We start from the raw sequence: 14,282 nt of genomic DNA, 5'->3' as shown, positions 1-14,282 counted from the left end.
CGTTATCTGATTTTGTTTTATGCACAGTGTTGAGTCAAAAGTAAGGCTTGGTATCATTGAAATGTTTTGATATTAATGACAATACAATACAATTTCGGTCCCAAAAAAAGCAAACCAAAGTCATACTTTTCATTACAAATGACAGCATAAAAGATCTTTCAACACAACCTCCCTTATTTGTTCTAACTTATGAAAACCATCAGTTTTATTATGTCTTAACAAAAGCCAGTCGTACAAGAACTTTGCTTGAAAATTAGCAAATATAAGTCTGGAAATATCCGATCAAAGAATAAGTCAACACATCTTTTGCTACTCAACAGTGTTCAATAGTCTATGGTGTTTTGATCAATACCCCCAGACTATTGAAGCTCCTTAATAATCAGCAAAAGGTTAACAGTCTGAAAATGTAAGTGGCAGCAGGGCAGTTGCTGACATTGGAGAGAATGTCTCCTCTGCATGCTGTTGGTGCCTTCAACACAGACATTAAAAAATCACAAGTCAATACAATACAATAGTTAAGATACGTTTATGCTCACTGTTGCCTGTTTAATCCTAACAGCATCTTCTCGGGTGGGTTTTCTGGAATCAAAATCTGTTCCGATGACGCTGTGACTGAATGTCTGTCTGTTTTCTTTTTCATCACATTACATTTACCAACTTCCCTCTTCCATACTGTTGAATACTGAATCAAACCCAGACTTGTTGATATGAAGGACCCTGGTGATTGTGGCCTGCAGGTCGCTCTGGAACCGTCTAATAGGTCTGTCTGACAGACACAAGCTGGCACGCACAAAGAGTGACCTCTGCTGTACACAGTCCAGAGCGCACGTCTGTGTCAGTTATGACGTATGCCCTGGTTTTACGACGGTGTGCTTACACAACATGACAGTTTCCGTCATTTTGACTTGCAAATCGTAACCGCATTGAGCGAGCGTTTTGTTTTCGTTTTTTAATTTCAGCAGGAACGTCAATTTCATAATTTCAAACTACCGATCGATATCAATTACGATATCAGATACAGAAAGATACCTTTTTACATTTTTTTTTAGATAAGTACAAGTTGTACTTGCTGTACTTAAACTTTCAGCGCGAGGCCCAGCAGAGAGCTCGACCGGGGCAGCTCTGAAAAGTTTGTTGTTGTCACGTGATGTGAGACGAATGTGGCGATAAAAGTTTGCTTAGAGAGTAAAAGTAGGTGGCGTACTTTTAAATAGTATAAAATATCTTGAACACAACATTTACCAAAATGCCTCAACCGAAACATCGAAAGATTGCCGTTATAGGTTACAGATCAGTAGGTGAGTAAACACGAGCTCGTGCACAGCTAATGTGAGTCAGCTAGCATGCTAACAGGCTAACGTCCTGGCTTTGTTTTCCTCTTCGCTCTCTCAGACTTACACCAGTAACGCTGCATTACCCGTCTTCGTGTGTCTTTGTGCTACGTGTGTTTGACGAGCAGTTGGTTACTAACTTACACGTAAACCAACTATCGTGTTGTGTAGCTAAAGTCATCTGTTACTAAGTTAGTTGTAACGTGTTCTGTGTAAACACATTTAACGCTGACGTCCTGGTGTGGAGCCAAATGGTGTCTGTCGAAACTAGTAGTCTAGCATGTTTTAACAAAGTACAGAGTTTAAGAAAGTGTGATATATATATGTAACTATATTCAACCTCCCCCAACAAGTTAATACCACTCGTTATTAACTTTATATATTCTAAAATGTCCCGTGTTCCGCCAAATTATATGCGCGATTCGGTGTTGGCTGTATGTATCTGTACTGCCGTTCAGTTTCTATTATACTTATCACACAATTGTATGTTCTCTGATTGTATCATATAGTTGATCCTTTAGCGTCACAGAATTTGGAAGCTCACATATTTCAGTACACTATAATCATAGCTATCACATTGTGTCTAAATACTACAGAGGCCACATCTTTGATGATGGCTGCTAGTATGTGATTTAGTGTGATTAAAAACCTTTACCATGTGTTACCAGTGTTATGTAGAGGATTGTTATTTTTAAAAAAATATTACAAAATGGTAGTTGAACAACCCTGTTCTGTTTCTTTGCCCTGCACAGGAAAGTCATCTCTTACAATACAGTTTGTGGAAGGACAGTTTGTTGACTCCTATGACCCCACCATCGAAAACAGTATGTTTGATTAGATTGTTTATAAAGATGTTGCAGCAAAAAAAAGTCTCACTGTTTTTCTCTTAATGTAAAGAAATGTTTCCTAAAACTAGTTCATCCCTCCCCTCAGCCTTTAACAAACTGGTCAGCGTGAATGGTCAAGACTTCAATCTTCAACTGGTTGATACAGCTGGACAAGTAAGTTGTTCATTTTACTACCATCATATCTGACACACGCACTAAACTCTTGGTTTTAAATCAACACTTGATCTAATCTGAACTGATCTGTTAATTCCTAATATTTAACCTTATCTTAACTCCTTGGTTTGTTTAGTTAGCATTAAGCAAGACGTCATAGAGACACTTGAATGCCCAATTTAGCATTAGACAGTTAATGTGACAAGTCAGTGTTATCTACTCTGCCTCACCGCCTGTATTACTTAGCTGTAACGGTGCTAACTTAGGCTGGAATAATAGCGTGTACTCTGATGTCAGATTGACAAGTTGTCTATTTTAATTGAAAGGGTTTATTCTAGAGGCTATAGTCTTGTATGTGTGACTCCATTTAATAATGTGTTGTATTTGGTAACAGTCATACCCAATAAGATATCTCCCCTCTGTCTGTAGGACGAGTACTCAATTATGAACCAATCCCACTCAATGGACATCCATGGTTATGTCCTCGTCTATTCAGTGACTTCCAATAAAAGGTAAGTGGGTGGTTGTGTTTAATACACTATATTAGGGAGACAACATTATATGTGTCTTAAAATTGATGCCAGCATTGTGATCTAACTTACACTTACCTTTCATAATACATTAATCCCAAACCACAAAGATGTACAAGGGTTAAACCTGCTGTTTGGTACATATACCAGCAGTGTAATTTATAATGGCATACAATTGCCATATAAAGACGTTTATAATGTTCCATTTGTTGTAGTTTTGGTGTTGTATTCAACTTCATTGTGTGCCTGTTTGTCCATTGCTTAAACCAAATATTCCAAAGTGTTAGTAAGTAACATACAGGCTAGAGTTACATACTGACTACTCTTCTCACAGCAGTGTCTGTCTTTGTTCAGTTTTGAAGTTGTGCAGAATCTACATGACAAGCTGCTAGACATGGTTGGAAAGATTCAGTAAGTTTAGTTGGATCCTTAAAATGCAATGCTTCCAAAATTCTCTTTTTGTTGTGTGACAAGTGTTTTCATACAACTATTTCTTCATCATTATTTTTTAGGGTCCCAACTGTTCTTGTTGGGAACAAAAAAGATCTCCACATGGAAAGGTAATCAAGATTATTTAAAGTTTTTAGAATATAAACCACATTATGTCCAAACCAACAATGTATTCCCTGTGTAGCCAAATATAACACCAAAGGTGTTTTCTGTAAGTGAAGTTTCGGCTACATTTATTTTGTTCCAGGGTTATCAAGCCAGACGAGGGAAAGATTCTTGCTGATTCCTGGGGTGCTGCATTCATGGAGTCCTCCGCCAAGGAGAACGAGGTAATGACGGATGTCTCTTTGAATACCAAGTCACCCACACGGTCCCCACATTCATTCTGACACAGATTCACACTCTGATGACAATATTCTTGAAATGCAGACTGCTGTGGAGGTTTTCAAGCGGATCATTTTGGAGATGGAGAAAGCTGATGGGAATGGTCCCCCAGAGGAGAAGAAGTGCGCTGTGATGTAAAAAGTCTGTCCAGGACATCAGAAAAGCTCATTTGCTGAAGACAGGAGCCACAACGTCACCAGCTTGCCAATCGTGATCTCACTGACAACCAAGACACCGCAGTGGAACTTATTCTGCTCAAATGTGATATCTTATTGATTTACATAGCAAGGCGACTGCCCAGCCAGTTGATAAACTATCCCACTAATTGTAACCTACGGCCAGAAGTTTCTAAGACCAAGATTAATCTTTGTTTTAGACAAAGAATAACCACCGGTGAACACTTTCTTTAAATATCGAAACGTTATCTATAACTTGGCAAAATCTGGACTTTTCAACCAACTGCTCAGAAAACAAAATAATATTGCCAAACACATTGGTCCCAATTAATTACATCTTTTTTTTTGTGTGTGAACATACAGTAATAACTACTTAACTCGCTTAAGTTTTTTGAGTAGCTGAGTTAATATACATGTAGGGCTGGTTAACTTTAATAAGGACTGGTATTATTTCAACAGAGATGGAGAGTCAAAAGTTCACATTGCTTTAAATGTGGCGTTAAAATGTCAGTTTCTCTCACAAATGGTGGATTTCCTTTAACACCCTGAAATGAGGTTTCACACAAGAAGTTTTACTGATTTCACACTTCTTCTCACTGTAATTTTTTTTTTTAATCAACTCCTCTTCAGGTACCTTTTCACCAATGAACTTCTGAACTGCGTCTTCACGATGTAGGAATCTATTTGTAAATCTAACGACTTACATTTTAAGCTCTTCTGCTAAGCAGATTAGACTAATCCTCTGTTTCTATGGTTCAATTTCTCCTTATTGACTGTAATAAAGATGTTATCTTATGGACAACCTGCAGAGAAATTTAGTATAGATTGAAATAGATTTTTGATATTTACCAGTTATGGCCTTTTTATACAATACAAATAGAATCTTAGGAAATGGTTTGATACTATTGGTTATATTTTGAGTGGTGCAGGTTTGCTCTCCAATAGCCTAAGTATATTCTTAAAAGTGCATTATAATTATGAACATTGTTGAGTTGCAATTTTTTAATTGCATTAAAAACACTGCCCAATACATTTTAAGTGGCTGGAGGCTACAGAGTTAGATTAGTAATCTTTGAGCTCACGGCTTTGATGTGATGGTTTATGCAGGCTTGACAGAACCAAGCCAGGATGGCATGCAGTCCATTTAATTCATATTGTGGACGTGCATGATCACTGTCACAAGCTTGAGATCCTTAATGACTTGTTTTCCTTAGATCCTGTAGCCTTACAAAGACGTGACACAATGTGGGGTTCCCCTCATAATCCTCATGTACCTGTAGTGGGTAGTTGTAACTTTATATCACATGCTTTGCTGAGTAAGTTGACTGATTGATGATGGTTGAACAGAAGCTGGTGATGCTGTGTCTGGTGCCTTACAGTTCCTCAAACTCCCTCATCTGCTTCCCTTTAGGACTCAAGGTGCTCTTAAAGGTTTATTTTTTTTCTTTCTCCTTCTGTTGACTTGATACCATGGTGGTGGTGTGCACCTGAACACCAATATGCCCTTGTGGGTCGATGTTAAATTCAGAAATCTTGCTGTAAACAGTTTTGTATATAAATAAATCTGTTACTCATTTAATGGGCTGATTCTGTTATTTAGGTAGATACAAATTAACAAAAAGCAATGTCACCCACAGTATATTGGTGCATAGGTTACGATACCTTCCCATTGGACTTCCACATATTACTGTGAAGAAATATAGACACACACATCATAATAAGGGGGTTATTTTATGGTTTACAGACGTTAAATTGTGGTGCAAACCAGATAAGGAATCATCTTTATTATTGCTTACAGACATTTACTGATGGCTCAAAATATCAAAATGATCATGGAGGAGCATGAGTTCATATCACACAATTTCAAATTAATTTAGGGAATAGAACCACAAATGATCAGTCTATACAGCTAAGATGATGGCAGCGATTGTTTGTCTTCAGTATGGAAGAAGTGAGACCAGACAGGGTGGCAGGTTTTAATTCTGCAGTAGTTCCTTTAAGTTTATAGACTATCAGTCAGTCAGTGAAGATCTAACAGTTCACTTCACATTAGAGGGAAACGTACAACCGGTTTTTGTGATCATTGTCAGGTGCCAGAAACTGCAGAGCATGATGTGGTTAGTTGCAGGAGATATGAATCACAGAGAAAGGACATGAAAAGACTGGTGATAACAGGAGCAGGAGTAAAGAACATACTGGGGCGTGGTGGAAGTGGGACAAGGTAGAAGATGCTTGGTCAGCTTCTGAAGGAGAACAGGACTTACACTTACATTATACTTGTTTAAAGTACTGTTATCTGTTTGTCTGTGCACTATACTTTATATTGTATTGTACATTTTAATATGTTTCTATTTTTTGCAGTGTGTTGATTGTTCCATGTCATGCACTATCCACCATGCAAAATTCCTTGTATGTTTTACTCGGGTAAAACGGTTTGATTCTGACTGATGAGGGAAATCTAACATTCCGGACACTGTAGGAGTTAACTAACTCCAGTAGGTGGCAGTAGTGCAACGCTTAAGTGTGCAAGTTGCCGCTAAAACCAAAGACGAAGAAGAACGACTGTTCAGCCATTCAAGTTGCTCATTGCAAGGAGGGGTAGCGGAAGACCTGTATGATTTTGGCAAGATCCTACCTGCCAACTGTCAACGGACCCGGCTACAGAAAGGCAACACAGCGAATGAAACATGGAGTGTGTAAGTTATCTAGCTAACTTAAGCGTTTACAGATAATTAGCTTTCCAACAAACCCTCTCCACCTGAGTTAAGTTAACTAACTAACATAACTTCCCGAAGCATGCTAAGGATTGCAGCTAACTAGCTAAGCTAATTATTGGCAAAGTAGTTCTGAGGCTAGCTCACTTCTTAGTAACGGTTGTCAACCGTCAAGAAGCCACATATTCTAACCCGTCTAACGGTGGTTTCATCCCTGGTGTCGGTGTCCACTAATTAGTTAAGACGGTGTGTCACATAACGTCAAAATCTCACCAGGGTGACGTTGGGTCAACAGTCAGTAGACAGTGACGCTAGCTAGCGTGTTGCTAATGCTTTGCTAAAGTTAATATGTTATTTGGTTAAAATGGCGTAGTCCAATTTGCACATAACTTAAACAGCGTCCACACCCTGTGTCGGTTTTTCCCAACCAGGAATCATCAAATTATATGAATATTTATATATCTATAATAGCTACAGCTTTACAACTGAAGACATGTTTTACAATGCTTTTATTCCCTGTTGTTTAACTTGTTGACTGCAGTATACGTGTGTGCAGTTAATGCGTACTATGTGTGTCAGATATCCTGGTAATGTAACGTTAGAGGATCAGTTGCTAGTAAAGACCATTATCCTAACCGTGAGCATTATAACTAAATTGCACATTAACGAAACAATGTCAAAGGTTGTTCCTAACCGCTGATCATGCACATTTTAAACTATTTGCCAATCAGTGCCTCTGCCTATAACCCTGCTGGAATCAATACATTTGCTAAACTATGGATTATTTAGACAGGTAATCAGGCTTTTGAATAACAGCCTTTGTCTTGTTGCCCAGACAATTTAAATTTTAATGACCTTTTATTACATTTCAAGATTCCAGTGATTATTGATGATCTTGAGAGCAAAAAGGACCCAGTTATAGAGGGTAAGAACTTATGTAAATCTCAGAAATAATGCTATTTTAAAATGGCAATCAATTCATTAAATAATCTCTGTCATTGCTTCAGACTCAGAGCACAATGTGTACACCAGGTTTATGAAGTCCCACCGGTGTTATGACCTTGTACCTACCAGCTCCAAACTGGTTGTGTTTGATACCTCACTTCAGGTAAAACAAAAGCTTTGAAACAAAAGAAAATGAGATTTATCTCTCATTGGCTACTTTTGACTGAAACTTTGGTGTAATTAATTTTACAGGTGAAGAAGGCATTCTTTGCTCTCGTCTCTAATGGGGTAAGAGCGGCGCCTCTGTGGGACAGCAAGAAGCAGTGTTTTGTTGGTGAGGGCCATTTTCATTTTGCACACTTTACTCTGTGTAAGACAAATAAATAAAAATAAAAGAGGACTGACTTAATTCTCCTCATGCATCTCCGCAGGTATGCTGACCATCACAGACTTTATTAATATTCTACATCGCTACTACAAATCTCCATTGGTAAGATGGACACCAAATGGTCATACTTCTTGAATTGTTAGATGATTTTTATATTGTCATAGTTAAGATTTTAACTTAATATGTTGCTGAATGTGCCCTTTGTATCAAGAGCTTGTCTTGTTGTCTTTCTTAGTTTTTCCTAAACACTTTTTCTCTTTGTAATCTTTCAGGTACAGATATACGAATTGGAAGAACACAAAATTGAAACATGGAGAGGTGAAAAAGTTGTATTAATATGTAACTTACTTCTTTTCATTGACGCTTGTAATCTTGAAGGTCTTGACATTATTGTCTGTCTTTGTTTATAATAGAGTTGTACCTTCAAGACTCTTTTAAGCCCTTGGTTAGCATATCTCCCAATGCTAGGTGAGTAGTTTTTTTTTATTTTATTTTTTATTACTGCCTGGTTTGACTGTAGTACTTCCAGACATCAGATCCAAACCTTTTGTTGTCTAAATAGAGACATTTTAAGTTTTGTTTCTACCATAATATTTATCGTGAAATGCTTCACTTAACTTACACTTTTTATTACATTACAGTCATTTAGCAGACGCTTTTGTCCAAAGTGACTTACAATAAGTGTATTGAAAATAGGTACTCAAGAGAACTACTAGTCACCAGAAGTCATAAGTGCATCTCCTTGTTTACACAAGCATCTAAGAGCATAAACCAGAGCAAAAGTACAGTGCAACAAACCAGTAGGAATACAATAAGTGATAAGTGGAAGGCTCAGGGTAGCACTTCCTGAAGAGGTGGGTTTTCAGCCTGCGCTGAAAGATGGGCAGCGACTCTGCTGTCCTGACGTCAGTTGGAAGTTCATTCCACCACTGTGGGGCCAGGACAGAAAACAGCCGTGACCGGGTCGATCGGCCACAGGGGCCTCTGAGCGACGGGGCAACCAATCACCCCGAGGCAGCAGAGCGAAGTGGTCGGGCAGGGGTGTAGGGCTTGACCATGGCCTGGAGATAGGAAGGAGCTGTTCCTTTCACTGCCCTGTAGGCTAGCACCAGAGTCTTAAACTGGATGCGAGCTCTTACAGGTAGCCAGTGTAGAGAACGGAGAAAGGAAGTTGTGTGGGAGAACTAGGGGCGATTGAACACCAGGCGAGCTGCAGCTTTCTGGACAAGCTCCAGAGGTCTGATGGCCGGGGCTCCAGCGAATAGAGAGTTGCAGTAGTCCAGGCGGGAGATGACAAGAGCCTGGATGAGAACCTGCGCCGTCTCGTCAGTGAGGAAGGGGCAAATCCTCCTGATGTTGTAGAGCAGGAATCTGCAGGAGCGTGTAACGGATGAAATGTTTGCTGAGAATGACAGTTGGTCATCCAGGGTCACACCCAAGTTCCTCGCAGTCCGAGTCGGCGTCACCACGGTATCATCAATGGTGATGGACAGGTCCCGGTGCGGGCAACCCTTCCCCGGGAGGAACAGTTGCTAGGTTTAGTCTAGGTTGAGCTTGAGGTGGTGTGTCGTCATCCATTTCGAGATGTCAGCCAAGCACGCAGCGATGCGTGTCTCCACTTGGGTGTCACCGGGGGGAAATGACAAGACCAGCTGGGTGTCATCGGCATAACAATGGTAGGAGAAGTCATGCGAGCGAATAACAGAACCCAGAGATGTTGTGTAGAGCGAGAAGAGAAGGGGGCCCAGGACTGAACCTTGCGGAACCCCCGTAGTCAGCATGCGTTGTTCCGACACGACCCCCCTCCAGGTCACCTGGTAGGATCAACCTGTCAGGTAGGATGCAAACAGGGAGAGTGCAGAGCCTGAGACACCCATCCCCTCGAGGGTGTAGAGGAGGATCTGGTGGTTCACAGTGTCAAACGCCGCAGACAGGTCCAGGAGAATCAGGACAGAGGAGCTCTCGCGGCGTGAAGTGACTCTGTCACCGCAAGCAGGGGGTGGACAGGGACACTGAGAGAGGGGAGACAGGGACAGGGGGGCTGAGAGAAGGAGGATCTGATATAGTTTACCTTCTTGTCAAAGAAGTTGGCGAAATCGTCAGGGAGAAGAGGGGAAGTAGGAGGTGGGGGTTGGAGGAGTGAAGAGAAAGTTTCGAAGAGTTTTTTTAGGATTGGAAGCAGAGGTTAGGAATTTAAAGCGAAAGAAAGCAGCTTTAGCAGTAGATGGAGAGGAGGAAAAAGTGGAAAGAAGAGACTTTAACTTTAAGTTATTACATTTCTTGCCACAATACCAACAAGTTTACAAGCTAACATTACTAAATAACTATATCTTAGTTATCATACCTCACAACATGCTGTGTCCAAAATAACGTGATTAACTTGGTCCTCTCGGAAATTCTCTGTGTCACAGTTTGTATGATGCAGTATCGTCTCTGCTGAAGAATAAGATCCACAGACTGCCTGTAATCGACCCCCTGACGGGGAACACACTCTATATTCTCACACACAAGAGGATTCTCAAGTTCCTGAAGCTTTTTGTAAGTCCCATTGCTACTCCTACATTGAATACTTTGAATTATTTTGTGTTGGAGTCTGATAATAACACGGCAGATGACTAGTACAGAGTAAAGACAACTAGCGACAGTTAAGGAAAATGGGAAAGTATGAAACAGTTTTTTTTACAAAGACATCCATTCCCCTACAGTTTTAATAAAGTGTTGTTTGCACAATCTCTTGTTATTGCTTTCAGATATCCGAGATGCCAAAACCCTTGTTCTTGAGACAAACCATAGAGGACCTGAACATCGGAACTTTCCAGAACATAGCAGTGGTCCGCACAGACACACCGCTGTACACGGCGCTGGGTATTTTTGTTGAGCAGCGAGTGTCGGCGCTCCCCGTTGTTGATGACAAAGGTATGTGGGTGGGTTGAAATGACACCCGTGTTGATTTTGCATTAATGATCAGAGACCTCTTGAATTTTGTTTGTTTGTGTGCTGATATGCTGCCTCTCTTGCAGGTCGAGTGGTGGATATATACTCAAAATTTGATGTCATAGTAGGTTGTCCGTCTTTCACTCTTTTTTAGTGTTAACACATAGTGAAAGGTGCCCAGAGCCCAGGATGATGCATTCAAATTGCTTGCTTTATTTAACCAACAGTCCAAAACCCCAAAATATACAGTTCACGATCAGATGTGACAAAGAAAAGCATCACATTTTAGAAGTTTTAGACGGCAAATATATTTCACTTGAAAATTATGAATCTATTATCAAAATACTTAATAGTTGATTTTCTGTTTATCAATTAATCAAGAAATCATTGCTGCTCTAATATTGAGATTACAGTTGGGCAATATGACAACATTTATAGCAAGAGACAATAGACCTTTTTAAAAATGTTTTCTAGCAAAAGTAATCGTGGGTAGTGTTAAGTTATGTGTAAGTCAACGAGCAAAACGCACGTTTTATGGGAAATTCAAAATTGACCGTATTTTTGCTTCAATGTAATTATCTCAACTTGTTAGGTTTTAATACACTGGATCAGCCACAAACAGATATTATGTGATCTACATCTCTTTTTTTTTTTTTTTTTTGCTTAATATATCCACTGGGTCACCATAAATATCAATATTGGGGTATAAAATGACATATATTGTGGTAAAGGATTCCTTCTTAGCACTCGGCCTTACTTGAGAGATTCATTTATACCTGGATTTTAACTGCGTTTCTTTCAAACTAATTGTTATGCCATTTAAGATAAAGAAAAAAATGTTTACGGTAAGGCCTGTGTTTATACAGAACCTGGCAGCGGAGAAGACGTACAACAACCTGGATCTGACGGTGACCAAAGCACTGCAGCACCGCTCGCAGTACTTTGAAGGAGTGCTGACCTGCCACAGGCACGAGACTCTGGAGGCCATCATCAACCGACTGGTGGAGGCCGAGGTGAGAGCTGGACGTCGTTATGCGTCACCAAGTAGCCGTCTCTTGTGGTTTGCCCCCTGTTGTTTTTGGCTATCGCTGTCCAGTTTGAGATGAACTAGAGCCTTTTGATGAACAATGTTTTATCCTTATCAGTTACTCTATGCATTCTTCTTGCCATAGCAAAACAACACTGTTTTACAGAGGCAAAAGTAACTTAAAGTGACGTCCGGTGTTTCCTTCAGGTGCACAGGCTGGTGGTGGTGGACGAGCAGGAAGTGGTGAAGGGAATTGTCTCCCTTTCAGATATTCTCCAGGCGCTAGTGTTGACTGATGGAGAAGAGGGTAAGTACAATCGTGTAACTGTCGTAAGATTTTTGGAGTTTACACATTTTTATTAGCAACAATGACTTATAAATACAGGAAGTATTGAAAGCAATGTCGTTCAGACTTTGTTCTAAATATGTTCATGTTAAACTAAGTGATTTGATTTTTCTGTCCATAGGCACAGCTTGAGGAAGTAACCCTGATGAGGAAAGGCTACACAGTGTAAAGATGATTGCAGACCAAAGGGAGAAAGAACAGGCACGTAAGAGGGTCATGTTGACAGTACATTGAAGTATCCTCACCCATCTCCTGTAATCAGACTTCCTATATTCACACATGAAGACTTCTCCCTCCCTACAGACATGTGAAGTTTTATTAACGCAGCAATATAAAATTGTAGTAGCACAGACATACAGAAGCTCTTGTAAATTGAGTTCCAAGCTACAAGAGACGGAGCCAAGAGACCTCTGAAGAGGAGTCGCAGCCTCTCAGGATGACCAGGCATCATTCCCACTTATGTACAGTAGAGGAGGACCATTGATCACGGCTTGATCACAAATGTTTTCCCCATTAGTGTAAATTGTAATCAGTAACAAGATAAAGGAAAACTGATTTACCTGTGTTGCCTTTTGTTGGCAGCATTTCATTTTGATAACGAGGCTGAAATCTAGATGCACACAAAGCCTGTGTAAGAGTAATTTTAAACACATTGTAACTTTGTCTGATGGTGTGAGTTGTTCTGACATTTGCTTGAGACTCGTTCTTTGTACATATAAATAGTATGACGTGTTCCGGCTTCCAGCTAGTTTGATTATTTGAATGCAGGTGGGGGATTGATTTCTCAATTACCAATCTGCAAAGAAGATATTGATGGTCATATGGTTCCAGGGTTATTTATTTGTATGTGTCATACATAATGTACATATACAGTACATGCATACAAAAACTATAAATTAATGTATATTATGAATATGATATAGCCAAATTCATCATTCCAACACTAGATATTGAAGATGGCAAACAGTCTGACACTGGTCAGTTTAAATTTCAAATAAAAATGCCTGATCATGGTCTCTAAATTTTTTAATAAGTCAGGACTTTTGCAGGTTTCAGCTTCAGGACCTATTTGCTTAAAAAAAAAAGCTAAATCAAATTTAATCCAGTAAAAAAAAAAAATGGATTTGTGTAAATTTATCAACAATCAAATCAAGTTACTACAGTTACTGTTTAATTTGACAAAAAAGTAGCGAACCTAGAAGAGCACTTCTTGTGAAAACCTAGTTTGAGAAGTGCAGAACAGCATTGATGGATCTGCTGTTAGTTGACCGTTCATTGTGCTGCAGCATGTCTAAATGCACAAGCTCTGGATATTTATGGGTTTTATGTTTTGCCATTTCGTCTGTGTTGTCAAGTATAACAAACGTTTAATGTATTGCACATTTTACTTTTTTTTTCTGGCTGTTTTGTTCAAGTTTTGGGTTTTGGCATTATTGGCGTTAAAGGAACATGCTTATTCAATGCAGCAAGATCTCATCAGTTTCTGGAAAAGTGGTCCATTTGAAAACAGATTAACAATTTTTGTGGCATTGCTTGTTCTGATTTCTACCTGTTTGGTGTTATGTTGATGTCAGTTAGTCAGTGATAAACATCAAGTGCATTTATTCAACAGTTTTCTGTTCATTGTGTTTAGGGGGACTCAATCAAAATCACTCAATACCAGCATTTCCTTTCCATTTTCGTAAAGAGGATGGGCCATGGACATGTTAAACTTCCTGTTTTGGTATATTTACAATGGAAGGTGCACAGCTGTATGTAAATACACAGATTTTGCATTGATTGATTGAAAGGATGAGCAATAAAGTTTCTGAGTTTGTTTTAAATGGCATTATTGTCTAATATATCACCTTTGTATAGTGATGTAACTGGTTATTATTGACGAGAAAGTGATTTACACTGTTTATTAAACCAACATTAACAGGTTTTTTGGCCACTTGGGGTGAAAAAACAAACTCTTAACACTGACATGTTATCACCTGAAACCTCCATGTGGCAAACTTTTTTTTAAATACAAGGTTGGGGTTAGCCACGATGAAAGAAAGTCAAATAAATAGAC

The 14,282-nt window shown here is 39.4% G+C and overlaps 2 protein-coding genes across 2 annotated transcripts; both read left to right on the top strand.

Moving 5' to 3' along the window:
- The first annotated feature begins 882 nt into the window (after positions 1–882).
- Positions 883–5,451, top strand: rhebl1 (Ras homolog, mTORC1 binding like 1). Its single transcript, XM_068720421.1, has 8 exons — positions 883–1,298; positions 2,084–2,155; positions 2,265–2,332; positions 2,762–2,844; positions 3,217–3,273; positions 3,375–3,422; positions 3,560–3,641; positions 3,742–5,451. Exons 1-8 carry the CDS (start codon positions 1,247–1,249, stop codon positions 3,832–3,834), a joined length of 555 nt encoding a protein of 184 aa, XP_068576522.1. The 5' UTR covers positions 883–1,246; the 3' UTR covers positions 3,835–5,451.
- A 1,011-nt stretch (positions 5,452–6,462) lies between these two features.
- prkag1 (protein kinase, AMP-activated, gamma 1 non-catalytic subunit) lies at positions 6,463–14,049 on the top strand. The gene is made up of 13 exons (XM_068720172.1): positions 6,463–6,568; positions 7,460–7,511; positions 7,594–7,694; positions 7,784–7,865; positions 7,963–8,021; positions 8,192–8,237; positions 8,333–8,387; positions 10,331–10,457; positions 10,670–10,835; positions 10,940–10,977; positions 11,720–11,866; positions 12,088–12,187; positions 12,348–14,049. The coding sequence occupies exons 1-13, from the start codon at positions 6,560–6,562 to the stop codon at positions 12,356–12,358; spliced, it is 993 nt and encodes a 330-aa protein (XP_068576273.1). The 5' UTR covers positions 6,463–6,559; the 3' UTR covers positions 12,359–14,049.
- The last annotated feature ends 233 nt before the right edge of the window (positions 14,050–14,282 follow it).

This window comes from Cebidichthys violaceus, unplaced genomic scaffold, assembly GCF_023349555.1.
Source record: "Cebidichthys violaceus isolate CVI_PGR_0920_01 unplaced genomic scaffold, fCebVio1.0.p SCAF_25, whole genome shotgun sequence".
NCBI lineage: Eukaryota > Metazoa > Chordata > Actinopteri > Perciformes > Stichaeidae > Cebidichthys > Cebidichthys violaceus.
The sequence above is the reverse complement of the archived record's forward strand: the minus strand, read 5'-3'. Positions and strand labels throughout refer to the sequence as shown.